The sequence below is a fragment of the Chelonoidis abingdonii genome, chromosome 1 (genome assembly GCF_003597395.2).
Source record: "Chelonoidis abingdonii isolate Lonesome George chromosome 1, CheloAbing_2.0, whole genome shotgun sequence".
In the NCBI taxonomy this organism is placed as follows: Eukaryota; Metazoa; Chordata; order Testudines; family Testudinidae; genus Chelonoidis; species Chelonoidis abingdonii.
This window is the reverse complement of record NC_133769.1, coordinates 250,858,645-250,874,335: the sequence shown is the minus strand read 5'-3', so window position 1 is coordinate 250,874,335 and position 15,691 is coordinate 250,858,645. Positions and strand designations below refer to the sequence as shown.

At 40.7% G+C, this 15,691-nt stretch overlaps 1 protein-coding gene across 2 annotated transcripts in view; it reads right to left on the bottom strand.

Moving 5' to 3' along the window:
- Positions 1–15,691, bottom strand: part of EIF5B (eukaryotic translation initiation factor 5B) — a 78,532-nt gene that overhangs the window by 46,691 nt on the left and 16,150 nt on the right. For both annotated transcript variants that reach the window (XM_032765379.2, XM_032765380.2), the window contains exons 2-8: positions 9,698–9,823; positions 9,536–9,620; positions 8,468–9,116; positions 7,720–7,934; positions 7,333–7,483; positions 4,961–5,059; positions 1,441–1,524 (exon numbers count right to left, since the gene is read on the bottom strand). In XM_032765379.2, the coding sequence (XP_032621270.1) occupies positions 1,441–1,524; positions 4,961–5,059; positions 7,333–7,483; positions 7,720–7,934; positions 8,468–9,116; positions 9,536–9,620; positions 9,698–9,823 (1,409 nt within the window). The remainder of the gene's footprint in view (positions 1–1,440; positions 1,525–4,960; positions 5,060–7,332; positions 7,484–7,719; positions 7,935–8,467; positions 9,117–9,535; positions 9,621–9,697; positions 9,824–15,691) is intronic.

The window sequence follows — 15,691 nt, the reverse complement described above, 5'->3', positions numbered from 1 at the left end:
GAAAGTTTGGGGGACCAGAGCGAGGCAGGCGCTGTAATTCCTGTCTGGTGGCAGCGAGATAAGATCCAAGCTGGTAATTAAGCTTGGAGGTTCATGCTAGGCACCCACATTTTGGACACTAAGGTCCAGATTTGGGAAAGAGGCTTATAATAGGCCTCAATTTACCTCTGAAACCTTCCTAGCATAAGGACTTTGATTTTGATTATCATACAAGTAGTCAACATAACCCCCCAGAGTAACAGGGGGATGGAGAAAGCAGTTAAAACAACTTCTGCAAAAAACAGTGGACCCATATAAAGCACTCCTGTCTGGTCAACAAAACTTGCATCTGGACTTTCTCCTGTAGAACTTCTGATGGGAAGATGACTAAGGACACCTTTACCTGTGGCACCTTAAACTTAAGTGGCCCAATCTGAAGGAATTTTGAAAACGGGATGCTGAAATTAAAGTTTTGTTACTGCTGAATTTTTATGTTTGGCACAGAAAAGAACTACCTGAACTTAGACCAGGGAACAAAGTTTGGCTCAGAAACTCCTTGATATTTGGAATTGTTCAGAACTTGTGAGAAACTCTCAGATCCTAAAGGGTGAAGATTCCAAAAAGACTTCTCCAGAGGTATTGGATTCATCTTCAACATTTCCCAACACAAAGAGGATCTGGGACCTGCAGTTACTGTGTCAGGATGCGTCTCTCCTCCACAGGGCGACGCCATGCACAAACTCAAAAGATGACAGAACGTGATCTGGAAGACTGATCAGACTCTTTTAAACACTTGATCTTTAGAATATTCCTCAGGACTACTAAAATGCAATTCATAAGTGGACACAGTAATATAAATAGTTTTAAGGAATTTGGAACTTTTTGTCAATTGTATGTATGTACACACATTGATTTATAATTTCAGTTTTAAAACTTTTTTATTATAAAAAAGGGAGCTGTGGAGTGGTTACAAAATTCCTGGGCCTCCATAGTAGAGACTATGGACTAGGATGTGCTGCAGCAACAAGTTTAAAAAACGTACCAAGCTGCTTAGAGCATGGCTTTTTATTGTCCTCAATCTATTACTCATCAAAAAAGTTAAGGTGGATCACTTAGTAAAAGGACAATCATGAGTTTAATACTTCCCATTACAAAGGCCACATCTTAAAAGCATTGTTTTCTGCACACCAGTGAAGTATATTTCTGCCCTGCACCTGTTCAGTTTCTCAAGCCAATCCATACAAACTGCTCAGCACTTGTGAAAACAAATCCTTTGGAATCTAGTCCTCCTGACAATGAGAGGACCAATAAAACCCCCAAAAACCTCTCTGGCTCAAACTCCCCCAGCAGTGCAAGTGAGAGGTTTCTGAAATTTCCAATTGAGAATATTTTAAAATTATGATGCCAGGCAACATATGCTTTATTAATGGGCTTAGTTGATTGTTTATTACTACTACCAACCTGGTTCTGAAAGAGGAATCTCTTCTTGTGCTGGTGTAATTGGTTCAATAACTTCTTCCGTTGGAGAGGTCACCTCCATGCCTTCTGAGATTGCAAGGAAATAAACAAAATCATTACTATGTTGCCTCTGAGAATAAATGCCTAGAGGGATACTATCAAGTTGGTTAGATACATTTTACCGCTGGATACCATTTTAAAGCCAAACTATCACCAAGAAAACAGAATCGCCACTATATTCTAGGAAGATCTAACCAAAATGCATAAACTTGTTGATCTAAAAATCAGAAGGTTAAACAAACAGCTCCCAAAGCTATGAATTCTCAAACAACATAAACAGGCTTGGAAATGGACAAATGTTGGGTCAATTATTGGCTAAACAGGATTACCACCCATTCAAAAAATCAAGATTCATTTCAGAGTTCCCTGCACTGTCAGAAACATACAATAAGATGTGATAATACAAATAAGTTATCAGACCTCTCTCCATTCCCCAACCAAAAAAAGGACAAAAATTACTAAAAAGTAATTTAAAATTGACGATTACTTTCTTAATTATCAAAGCACTATCCTTCTCACAAAGGGAGAATAGCTAGTTAGAGTTCAGCATCATTAAGACAAAAAAAGAATGTTTTAAGATGTTAAAGGTGTGTCTATATTTCACTTAAAACTCTTTTTTGGTATATAATTGATATTATGCTGAAAAACCTGTAACAATTGTAACCACAGGAGAACTGTCAAGCAGGAATGTCAGCCACTTAGCTACATGCAATCCATTAGATATCTATATCCAGCTGCTCTGACAGACTCCAATATTTCAGAATGTGAGCACCCACCCTCATTATATTTATTTTATGGAAGATGAAAGTTTCTAGCAATGAGTCAAAAAAGATTGTGTTAAAAAAGAAAAAGTTCAACTGATACAGCATTGTCTTTGAAAAAGCTCACAGAGGGCATCAATCCCCTTTTACCTTCAATAGGGTGTTCTCCCTTAAACCTAATGATATGAATCAGATTTACAGACTAAGTACACAACTGTGTCCATAACCTGCAAACAATTATTGTAATTGTGCTTGAAAATCATAAGGTGCAACCTGCATATGGAAATGGCAAAGAGTGCTGGTCCTAACCAAGAACTGCATCATTTTCTCCCACAGGTCAGTAGTTTTATTAACTGAATATTATACAGTTATATGGGGGAGGGGGGTTGTTGGTTTGTTTTGTTTTTTTAAAGCCACATGCTATTCTTAATCTTCATGCAAAATCTTCCATGGTCATCAGTGGACGATCATTAGAGATCAAAGGAAGTGCACAGCAATAACTTTGCAGCCTCATCCATGGACCACAATGAAAGTGCCATTTTGAGCAGAGTGCCAAAGGAGTGACACATGCTACAGAGCACATGCTAACTCCCTTTATTCAGGGAAAACATTTCTCAAGTTTGTACTGAAAAAGTTATGTTTTATGTGCTCAAAAGTTCTAATAATTATTCAAATAACTAGATCTAAGACAGATTTTAAAAAAGTTAGCATTTGCCAGTTTTCAGAATGCAAAAAAGATTTTCTTCTGAATCAGTAACCTGCCACACTTTACAGGTTCATTGATAAAAGGCACAAAAATAAATCAAATGGTCTCTTATTTCTTTAGGATAAAGCTTTACTGCTTTTTCACTTCAGAAATATCAGTAAGTTTAGAACACTATAATCCCTCATGTTACTGATCCTTCATGATGTATATAGTCTCACAGACTAAGATCAGAAGAGTCCAATATTATCGTACAGTCCGACCTCCTGCACAACGCAGGCTGCAGAATCTCACCCACCCATTCCAGCAAAAAAAAACCCTAACCTATATCTAAGTCACTGAAGTCCTCAAATCGTGGTTTAAAGACTTCAGGGTGCAGAGAATCCTCCAGAAAGTGACCCCATGCTGCAGAGGAAGGTGAAAACCCCCCAGGGCCTCTGCCAAGCTGCCTTGGAGGAAAATTCCTTCCTGGCCCCAGATATGGCAATCAGCTAAACCCTGAGCATGTGGGCAAGACTCACCAGCCAGACACCAAGGAAAGAATTCTCTGTAGTAACTCAGATCACACCCCATCTAACATCCATCACAGGCCATTGGCTATTTACCTCTAATAGTCAAATGAATTAATTGCCAGAATTAGGCTATCCCATAATACCACCCCTCCATAAACTTATCAAGCTTAGTCGAAGCCAGATATGTCTTTTGCCCCATGCCCCTTGGAAGGCCATTCCAGAACTTCACTCCTCTGATGGTTAGAAACCTTCTCTAGTTTCAAGTCTAAACTTCCTGATGGCCAGTTATAACCATTTGTCTTGTGTCCATACTGGTACTAAGCTTAAATAATTCCTCTCTCCTCCCTGGAATTTACCTCTGATATATTTATGAAGAGCATCATATCTCCTCTCAGCTCTCTTGGTTAGGCTAAACAAGCCAAACTCTGTGAGTCTCCTTTCATAAGAGAAGTTTTCCATTCCTCGGATCATCTCTCTGTACCTGTTCCAGTTGAATTCATCCCTCTTATCATGGGAGACCAGAACTGCATACAGTATTCCAGTGAGGTCTCACAGTGCCTGTATACGGTACTAACATCTCCTTACCGGAATACTCGCCTGATGCATCCCAAGACAGCCTTAGCTTTTTTCACGGCCATAACACCTTGGCAGCTCATAGTCATCCTATGACCAACCAATACTCTGAGGTCCTTCTCCTCCTCTGTTACTCTAACTGAAGCGGCCCCAGCTTATAACACTTCTTGTTATTAATCCCAAATGCATGACCTTGCACTTTTCACTATTAAATTTCATCCTATTACTATTATTCCAGTTTACAAGGTCATCCAGATCTTCCTGTTATGTATATCTCGGTCCTTCTCTGTATTGGCAAAACCTCCCAGCTTTGCATCATCTGCCAACTTTATTAGCACACTCCCACTTTTTGTGCCAAGGTCCAGTAATAAAAAGATTAATAAGATTGGAGACAAAAGCCTTTTTTGCTTGCAATACACCTTTTTGTTACCACTATTTTGATGTGAACAAGAAAATGAAGCTGTATCAGAGTCAATGATTAAGAGCAGTGTTTCCCAAACTTGGGACGCCGCTTGTGTAGGGAAAGCCCCCAGAGAGCTGGGCCAGTTTGTTTACCTGCCCCGTTTGCAGGACTGGCCAATCGCGGCTCCCACTGGCTGCAGTTCGCTGCTCCAGGCCAATGGGAGCTGCTGGAAGCGGCTGCCAGTACATCCCTCGGCCTGCACCACTTCCAGCAGCTCCCATTGCCCCGGAGCAGTGAACCACAGCCAGTGGGAGCCACGATTGGCCAGACCTGTGGCTGGGCCGATAAACTGGCCCGGCCCACCAGGAGTTTTCCCTACACAAGCGGCATCCCAAGTCTGGGAAACAATGATCAAGAGCAACAGCAAAAAATAAATTGTGAAAAGGGAAAAAGTGAAAATCAGTTTAGTCTATTATATGAAGAATTTTTTGCTGAAGTAAGATACACTCACCTTCTTTGTTTTCCTGTTGCTGCTGTTGCTTCTTTTTCTTCTTGTCTTCATAAATTGGCCTCTTCTTTGGCACAGAATCTTTTGATGGCACTTCAACACCTGCAAAAATGACGATTAGAACAGTTCAAAGACTACAATGAATAGAACTAACCTGTAGATTAGTGCCCAAGTTGGAAAACTAAAATAAAAGGTAATATTTGGTTTAAATTAAAGACCAAAATTTTCCAAACCTGCCCAAACTTAGGCTAACTGTATATTTAGAAAAAGCAGCAGAGTGTCCTGTGGCATCTTATAGACTAACAGACGTTTTGGAACATGAGCTTTCGTGGGTGAATACCCACTTTGTCAGATGCATGTAGTCGAAATATCCAGGGGCAGGTATATATATGTGCAAGTAAGCTAGAGATAACGAGGTTAGTGCAATCAGGGAGGATGAGGCCCTGTTCTAGCAGTTGAAGTGTGAAAACCAAGGGAGGAGAAACTGGTTCTGTAGCTGGCAAGCCATTCACAGTTTTTGTTTAATCCTGAGCTGAAGGAGTCAAATTTGCAGATGAACCGAAGCTCAGCAGTTTCTCTTTGAACTCTGGTCCTGAAGTTTTATTTAGACAGTTGAGTGGCCTGATTTGCAAGGAAGTGCCAATGACATGCATCTTCATGTGGCATTTGCAGGTGCTCATAACCTCTGGATAAAAGGGGTCGGGTCATTTATGCTTAAGAGTCTAACATTAGGTACCAGGTTTGAAACTTTTGACTGAGGTTTACATTTGGTCCCACAAACATATACATTTCAGATTTAGCAGTGATAAGGCATCATCAGTAAAGGATCCTCTATTCTGGAATTCACTTCCAACTGGCCTAACAAACAAACCTTGTTTTAGGGCCTTTAGACTTCTTACCTGCCATCTCTCTTTTCTTAAGCTTTTCAAGAAGGCTAAGTAGGTAGTATTTTGCCTGTTGGTATAAGTATTATGCTTCTGAAGTTACATAATTGTGTGCCAAGACATAAGCAAAAAAGTGAAGATCAGTACCTTCATTTTCTACCTCATCAGAAAGATGGGAGCTCCAGTGGCATTTCTCTCATTCGCTTTAAATTAACTTTCAGCATGAAAGGAGAAAGTTGACCTAGTGCAAGAGGGAAGGATTGCCACTGAAGTACCACAGGTATTTGCTGCAACAATCTAGGTTCCTCTTAAATACCTTCCACTCAGTTATTACCTAGACCAAACCTGCAAAGTTTGAGATCTGACAAGATTACACAGAGGTGTGTAATTTTGCAATGAGTCAGCAGGATTCCAGAGAAAGCTAGTTATAAACTACAGCACTAAATGTACAGAAATCCTGGGCCTTAATGAGTTTTTTTTTATTTAAAAAAATTCCAACAACTCTTGCCAGAGTCCCTAAATGGTTTGGATCCTGAATACCTGAGAGCGCTTCTGTTTCAGCAAGATAGCATGTAGTTATGATCAGTGGAGGCACTCAAGCTAGTTTCCTCCAGATTTAAAGGCAAGAGATCTCGCCTCTGGAATGCACTTCATTCGTTAGTCTGCCATGAACCAAAATTACTTACTTTCAATACATGCTGCAAGACTCATCTAATTTTTCTGGCCTTTGAGATTGGGATGGCCAAGAAAGTGATACCTCATAGGCATTTATTTTTGGCTGTAATTGATACGTAGATTAAGGTGGCAAATATAGTATATTAGCCAATTTTCCCTTCTGGTTTTATGGTTATATTTAATATCTGTACAAACACAGAGCTACTGGGATAACTATTGTTAAGGATACGATTCTCTCACAGAGGTCATGGATTCCATGACTTTCCAGGACCTTCATTCATTCTTTCAGGAACACTGCCTGTCGTGGGCAGCCCCAGGGAGCAGTGACCAGGGGAGATGAAGGGCCACCCAAACAACTGGTCCACGGCCAGCCCCGGGCCAGCTGGAGCAGCAACCAGGGTTGAGTCAGCCCTTCCAGGGCTGGAGCAGCAGCAGTCAGTCTCTGCCACAGGAGCAGTGGAGGAGCTGGAGCAGGTGCAAGCCCTGGCAGCGCTGTTTGTGGTCCCACCACGCCAGGGTATTTTTAGTAAAAGTCAGAGAAAGATTGCAGGCTTACATGAATTTTTGTTTATTGCCCACAACCTGTCCCTGACTTTTACTAAAAATACCTGTGACAGAATCTTAACTTTAACTATTGTTAATAAATCTGAAATAAAAATACTGCTTTCCTTGGCCAGAGAAACACAGTTTTACACATGGCATTTCTGGGTATATTCTGCTTGAAGCAACATGGGACCCAGACAGCAGAAAAGTCTGCAAAGTTTTCCTTGAGCAATAAGTGCACAAAAAGAGTTTTGATTTTACAAGACTACTTACCCTGAGCTTGGAGTAGTTTAAGAGTAGCCTCTGCTCTGGCTCTAGCTTCTCGTTGGGATTTAGTTAAAAGTTTTCCCTCCTTTTTCAAACGCTCTTTTCTCTCTTTCTCTTTTTGTTTCTTCCTTTCTTTTCTTTCTTGTTCCAATCGTTCCTATGAAAGTAAACAGTGATATGGAAAAATATCACTATGCATTTTTATGATTTATGGAGTTAGTTATCAAACTACAAGGATTTATTACAATTCATAGCTGGCAAAAAGGGGGATCTTCCACTACGTTCAGTGAGTTTTCACTGTATACATAGTAAGGGCCTAATCCTGCAACAGACTGAGTAGGGGTGCACCACTTCCCTACCCCTCACCCATTCCCCTCTGAACACATGCAGTACCTCCTCTTTACGCTTAGCTTCTAGTTCCTCAAGTCGTTTTAAGCGCTCTTCCTCCTCTCTCTTTGCCCTTTCTTCCTCTTCTTTCATCTTAGCCAAGGCTTCTTGCATAGCCTTAACTGTAGCTTTACTGGGACCTTTTTTCTTTTCTTTCTCTTCTTTCTCAACTTTCTTTTTCTTCTTGTCTTTTTTCTTTTTGTCCCCCTCATTATCATCAGCTACATAAGAAAAAGACAGATATTCAGAGGTGTCACAAATTCAATTTTAAAGGACTCCAGATAGTTAAGCAGTGTTTTAAATAACGTTTTCATTCCTCAGCCACGAGGCCAAGAAGCGATTGCTTAATTCCAGATCTGAGAAACATTGATGATTCTGATTTCATACTGAAAAAGAAAAAAATAGAGTCTTATCGCTTTAAGAGTCAAATGTGTTCATATAATAGATGTCTAAGAATTATCAAGTGATGAAAAATTATGTTTGCACTACAGAGTTATAAATATATAACACGGTGAAAATTCACCATGTGACATTTGCTTTCTATGTACCTGGACAATGTACAGGCCAGGAAAAATGCCCATGGGCGAACCACATACAAAAAAATAAAATATATATAGCTACTAAGTATCTTCAGTATTATTGACTTAGGAAAAAGCTGCAATCACAATCATTGGTTTGCCAGTGGTTTGGCTCACTAATCATTAAAGGGAAAAGGTCTAATGGCATCAAATATTACTCTCATAAAATTACCAACCTTCTGCTGCTGTAGGAGCCTCTCCCTTTTCCCCTGCAGCACCAGCTGGAATAGCTTCAGGAGAAGCTGCCTCTTCAACTCTCTTTGGAACCTCTTTCGGTTTTACCTGTTCTTTACCAGCTTCCAACTCTTCCTTTTCCTTCTGTTTTCTCAGTTTGGCTTTTTCCTCCTCACGTTTTTTTCTCTCACGCTCTTTTTTTTCTGCCTTCTTCTGAGCTACTGTTTTTATTTTGAATGAAGGCTCCTCTTCCTCATCCCCACTTTCAGCATTAGGAGCTGGCTTTCCCTTTTGATTTTTCGTTTGACCCTTTTTAGATTGGGAGAAATCGTCCGATTCATCAGCACTCTCACCTGAGGACACTGTTCGTGTACTCTCTTTACTTTTCTTAGCTTCATCCTCTTCTGAAAGGTCCCGCTTTTTATTTGATTTCTGAGTTCTTCCTTTGCCTTTCTTAAGCAACATCTCACAATCATCATCATCACTCCCAGAGTGAGTTTCAGTTTTTGGTTTCTGAGTCTTTTTAGACTTTGTATCCTTACCCTCCATTTCTTCACTGTCATCATCGTCAAAACTGATTTTTTTACTCTTCCCTCTCTTTTTTTTGTCCTGTTTTGAGAAGCTGATTTCTTGGTCGTCATTCTCTACTGTCTGGTAATCAAACAAATGTTTCATTTTTTTTCCATGAAAAATGTAATGTTTTCAAAATGCAAAATTCAGAGATTATATAGGACTCCTCTTACACAGGATAGAGTCTGAGCAGTAGTAAAAGGATACCTGAACTAACCAGAGGCAGCCTACAATAAAGAACGCTCTACTTAATCAGTCACATTTTTCTAATGTTTATCTGTGTGCAAATGTGGTATAAGCTAAAAGTTATCATTGTTTGCTTTTAACTACTCTTCTGCACTGATGCAATCGTTACTTTAAAATAGTAGTCAATCGTTATGTAGGTCCTCCTACTATACAGCAGCACCAAAACTTATGTAATCTGTGAATAAAGATTCGACTACCCAAAAACTGCCCCTTTCAAAACACTTTCTATTTGTCAGTAACCCCTCAACTTTCACCTTTGCTGAAGCAGGCTCTCGGTCAACCTTCCCTCCTTGTGCCTCTACAGACAGTTCTTCCAGCTCCTTTAGGATATCATCTTCACTAGAGAAAGAAGTTAAAATTATGTAAGTATTTGTTTATTTGTAACTGGATACAATGAAAGAGACAAAATTACTTACTCAAATTCTTGTTTCTTCTTTTCTTTTTTCTTTTTGCCTTTAGATTTTTGTGGTTCCTGCTCCTTGGCAGCACCTGCTCCCTCTATTTCAGCAGCAAGAGCATCAAGGTCAATATCACCTTTGGCACTAAACAGAAAGATAGACGAGTTTTACTAAAAGCTCAAATTAAAAAGGAAGTCACCTAAAGGAGTTTGAGTCACCAAGATGAGTATGTTTAACAATTTCCACAGGCATTTCAGAATGAAATGTAAATTTTATATATTTTTCATCTTACAGTAGATTTAAAATAAGACCTTTAGACTCCCATCCATCTTAAAATTAATGATATGGGAACAGCTTTTGTAGTGCAGTTCCACAAGCCAATTAACATTTTCCTAAATGTACATATCAGACTCTGCTGCAATGCAAAGTCACTGCATCCCAACCAATATCACTGTGCACTGCCAAAATGTGAAGATTGAGTTTAGCAATCCCAAACCCTAGTAACTTCAATTCTCTTCTCCCCTCCTGAGGAGATATAAAACACACACCCAGAATATCAGAGAGGAAAAAAAAAAATCTGTATCACTCATGTTTGTTTATGCAAGAACAACCATAGTTTTTTTAAAGAAACGGAAACTCTTGTTTAAAAAAAAAAAAAAAAAGTGTAACAACCAAATTCCAAAACTAAATTGTTACAAGAAAAAGGAGCAGGTTGACCCGAAGGTGGACAGGAGAACAGGCTTCTTTATTGCAATACTTGTTCCCCTTTACTCAATTGTCAAGTAAGCACTGGATTAGTTACATTACATTCTTTTTATTTAAGTTAGTATCTAAATACCTACATTTGCTACAACACCCCAAAAACCCTAATGAAGTAATAGAAACTCCCATACCATGATTATACCCACCTCTACTGACTGATTACTGCATTACATATATTATACACACATCTTTACCTTGAAAATACATTTCTTTGCAGTAATTTGTTGCTACAAATTCCCTTAATCTACAGTTCTCGTGGAGGGAAGAAGGGGCCATGACTCAGGGCTTGCTTATGTAGCTGGGAAAGGAAGGGAGGAGGATACACCTTTAGGGTAAAGTAGTGTTATCCTTTAGATCTCCACATTTCTTATGCAGCTGCAACACTTATCAATTCTTAATAAGGAGAAGGGAGGGGAAATTAAGCGAAAAAATAAGTTTCAGAGTAGGCACAGGCATGCACTATGCCAGCACACCAGCTGTTTTTCATGTCTCTGCCTAACCCTTACATATTCCAACAATAATTTCTAACAAATTCAAAAGCTACAGACACTAGTTACCATGAAGGAAAAATAAAAGAAAACAAAATTTGTAGAATGCAAATACTATTGGTAAAGTTTCTCCTTTAGCATTTACATCACCAAAGCATAACATAGTGGGTCTCAAACTTACTGATCGTGCCCCCATTCTGTGTCCCCCAGGTCTGAATGCAGCGTCACTACCAGCAAAGTAGTAAAAGTGACAATACCATACCATGTCACCCTTACTTCTCCGCTTCTGCCAGTGGTGGCACTCCCTTCAGACTCAGAGCTGCACATCCAGCCAGCTGCTGCTCTTCAGCCACCCAGCAAGTTTTGTTTTGTTTTGTTTTTTTTAACCCTCTAAAGCTTTTCATGCCCTCCGAAATATGTTCCGTGACCCCTTGGTGGGAGGCACCTCCCAGTTTGAGAATCTCTGACATAACATGGATTTCCTTCAAGATATGTACAGTAACTCCTCACTTAAAGTTGTCCCTGTTAACGTTGTTACCTTGCTGATCAATTAGGGAACATGCTCGTTCAAAGTTGTGCAATGCTCCGTCGTTGTTTGGCAGCCACCTGCTTTGTCCACTGCTCGCAGGAAGAGCAGCCCGTTGTAGCTAGCTGGTGGGGGCTTGGAACCAGGGTGGACCGGCAGCTGCCCTATTAGCTCCCTGCTGCCCTAGGTTCCCTGTGCTGCAGCCACCCAGTAGGCTATCGATCAGTGGCAGTTCAGCCGTCCCTCCCCCCACTATGTGCTGCTCCTGCCCTCTGCCTTGTAGCTGCTCCCAGATATTCCTGCTTGCTGTGCAGGGCAGGGCAGGGGGGGTGCTAATGTCAGGGTGTCCCCTCCCCCCACACCTGCATCCCGCTTACTCCTTCTCCATATAGAGCAGGCAGGGGACATGGACAGAGACAGACAGAGAGCTTGGAGCAGCAAATGCTGTCTCAACTTCCTGATCCACTTAAAAAGACAATGCACTTAAGAGTGAATCAGCTTATTTAAAGGGGCAGCGTGCATCTCTCTCCCCCCCCGCCACACACACACATACAGTGTGTGTCTATCTCTGTCTGCTATGCTGTCTCCCCTCCCTCCTGTTCGTGCTGCCTTGATGAGAGGCTACTTTAACAACATGTTAACCCTTGAGGGCTCAGCCAAGTGCTAGTTCATCATCATTTAGCAGTAAGGCATTCCCTGGGAAATATCCCTCCCCCTTCCACTCTCTGACTTCACCACCTCAACCAAGCTTCACAATCATCATAGCTGTGAACATTATTAAATTGCTTGTTTAAAAGTATACTGTGTGTATATCTACATAATAGAGTTTGTCTGGTGAAAAAAAATTTCCCTGGAACTTCACACACACACACCGCCCCCCATTTACATTAATTCTTATGGGGAAATTGGATTCGCTTAACATCATTTCACTTAAAGTCGCATTTTTCAGGAACATCAACGTTAAGCAAGGAGTTACTGTACACAGGTTCATCCTTACTCAATCACAGAAGTCACAGAAAGAAAAGGCCCTTTAAATCATATAGCCCATCTCTCAGACAGTGCCACGCAGTTCCCTATACCATATTCCATATGTTTTGCTCAGTCTAGTTGTGGGAGTCCCAAGCACAGACGTTTCCAACTATTATTCACACTGTAACAAATCATACTGTCATGAATTTTTTCATGATACATATCTTAAATTTCCTCCTAATTCAATCCCTAATCACCTCTTGTGCAACTCTAAATAATACCTCTTCATTCTGGGTACCCTTCTGTAGCCATAAAATTTCGTTCTTTTAGCCTTTCAACTCCATCCCTCCAGCAGCAATAATTCTTTTTGTTTATTTCCTTTATTGACAAATTTGAGGGAGACCTTTCTAAAAAGGTATCATGTCCAGAAATGAATGTTCTATGTGCAGTTACTCCAACATCTCAGAGAGGGGAAAATACTTTTACCTTAATTTCCCGCTCCATAACATGAAGCACTTGGAAACTCAACTCTCTTAGCTTACCATTTTCTTTTTTTGGCAATGTATTACTTTGCAAGTTCATGTCTAATTTGCTACTCATGCCTCTTCTAGCAGTCAGAATCTTTACCTGAAGAGGCAGGATTTGCCATCAGTAGCACAAACATCTCCCTCACATAATCAGTTCCAAATGCAACCATCTCACCATTACATTCTGAAACGTCTCCCTGCTATTTGATGGATTCATGAATACTGCTGAAATCTGATCCAAAGTGTCTGACTCCCTATATCTAAAGAAATATCACAAAAGGAAATGCACTTCCTTGAAATCCAGATTTTCCAAGACAGCAGCAAATGCGTGAATTAACAATTGCCAAGTATTAATATTGCTAAGCTCAATCATTAAAAAAAAAAAAAAAATCAAATCCCAAGAGTCAGGACCCATCAAATTATGAGATTTCAAAAATACAGTTTGAGTCCTTTTTGTTTGCTATTGGGTGTTTTAGCCAAGTTTTCAGGCTTTTCTATGAAATCATGAGGACAAGAATTTTTTTAGAAAAGTAGATCAGATTCTCACAAAACTGCCTGACTCCAGGAACTGGGGCTTTCAGAAAAACACCAAAAGTTGTGACACTTGTAATAAAGCAGAGCTGGCAACATTTAACTTTTGAAAATTCAAAATCTTGCTACTCTTGTCTTTTCTTAATAATGACTGCCTGCTTTACGTAGAGGGTTATTTGTTGTTGTTTTTTTTTAATTGATGAAACCAGGTAGCATTCTGGAATGGGATGGAGGCAGTTTTCACTTCTGTTTTTCCATTTCTGTGATGATGGACATAAGAGGGCACGGAAGGGCTCACATATTTTAAGACTTTATCATCATCAGTAAAGATTAGACTATGATATTGCTAAAAATAAGCACCAGCAAATACTGCTAAACAAGCAAGAGCCCCAGGAATGTGCATGTGTAAGGTAAACGATTTGGTGGAGAAGAGATGTTTTTAGTGTTCTGAAGAGTTCACATATATAACTAACTTCAAAAGTCATAAGCTTCTTTTAGAGGAGTAAATTACTGTAAAATTTTAGACTCTTAAGATTTTTGAATGATGGACTTGTTTTGTCTCTTTCTCTCTACTCAAAGTTTGCTAGCACATTAAGACAATGGAAAAAAACAAACTATAAGGAAAATCTAAGTAGTTATTCATAAAACAGTAGAAACAGTAGGGCTAATGTTTAACAGTATTTCAGAGAACGTCAAAACAATGCCTTGTCTAAAGTAGGGAGTTATAACCAAAAAGTCCCCTAGTGTTACCAAGTTACCAATAGTTCAGATGCACAGGGGGAAGTTGCTGGAGATTTGTCTACAGTAGTCTATTGAGTGTAACTGAAGCAATGGTAGAACCAGTTGGAATATTTTGTTACAGTTCCCTAATGTAGATAAACCCTATACACAAGAACACAAAATCCCTAAACTGAGACCTTATGACTCGTTCAGCATTTCACTTTAAATGGTTGTGATGGGATGTCCCGGGTGCAACCTAGACTGTGGGACCACTGAGCTCTCTCCCGCACTAACCTGGGCTCCCTCTCACACTGTGATGCTGTGTCAAGCCGCAAACTACTGGCAGGTACTGCGCTTACACACAAACATCCACAGGCAGGGACACACCTAACCAGTTTCATGAAGGATTTCCCATGAATAGTGAAGTTCCAATCAATTCCCCAAGGTCCCCAGTGTTGCACCTCAGAACTGTACCATATTGCACTGGTCAGAAGCCAAGCCAGTGTAAGTTCATTACGCAGTCTGTCCCTCCCTCGGTGTGGAAAGGACACACACTAGCCTTTGTAAACTGAGCAGACATTTCCCAAACACTTCAAAAACATCCTGTTTTAGGTAAAATATAAAACAGGTTATTAACCACATAAAGATAGATTTTAAGTGATTATAAGTAGTAAGTGCAGAGATCAAAGTTAGTTACTTAAGAAATAAAAATAAATTTGCAGTCTGGGTCCTACAAACGAAACAAGATTTGAATCAAGCAGTGTCTCACCCTGACAGATGGTATAGTTCCTCAATACACAGGCTAGGACTCTTTTCCAGCCTGGGACCTCCTTCCCCTGTTCAAAGTCTTTGTCTTCCAGATGTTTCTCCAGGTGTTAAGTTGGGGGGGGAGGGGAGGAGAGAGAAGGACAAGAGAGGTCAAGTGATGATGTCACTTCCCCTCTTTTATATTTTCTTTCAGCTTGCTGGAAAGATCTTTTGCTGTGACATGGGGATCAGGCAAGTGGCACTGGAAGGGGAGGGCCCCAAGGCCCTCCCACTTTTTGCTGGCGATAAGGGCAATGAAGGGCAGGGCCTCAGGGAGAATGGGTGGTGTGAGGGCGAGGCCACAGTTCAGGTGCCTGTGGGACATCCTCCCCCTCCTCACCTCCCCTCCACTTTTGGGGAGCTTCTGCCGTTCCTGGATCAGGCAGTCCCCATTGGTCAAGCAGTCTCCATTGTATACATACTCTCATCTAGAAGTTTCTGGGATGGCCATTACGAGAGTGGATTCCCTGTAATGGGCCATCAGCATACCTGGATGGTCCTTTGCTGGACCTCATCTCCCGGCCAACGGCAGACCCCGCGGATCAGTGCCTTCCCCCTCCTCCGCCTGCCTCCTGCCCACAGCAATCAGCTGGCTTGCAGTGTTCAGAAGGGAGGGGAGGGTGGGAGTGAGGGGACAGCATGAGACGTAAAGAGGATGGGGGGGGAGAAGAGGCGGGTCAAG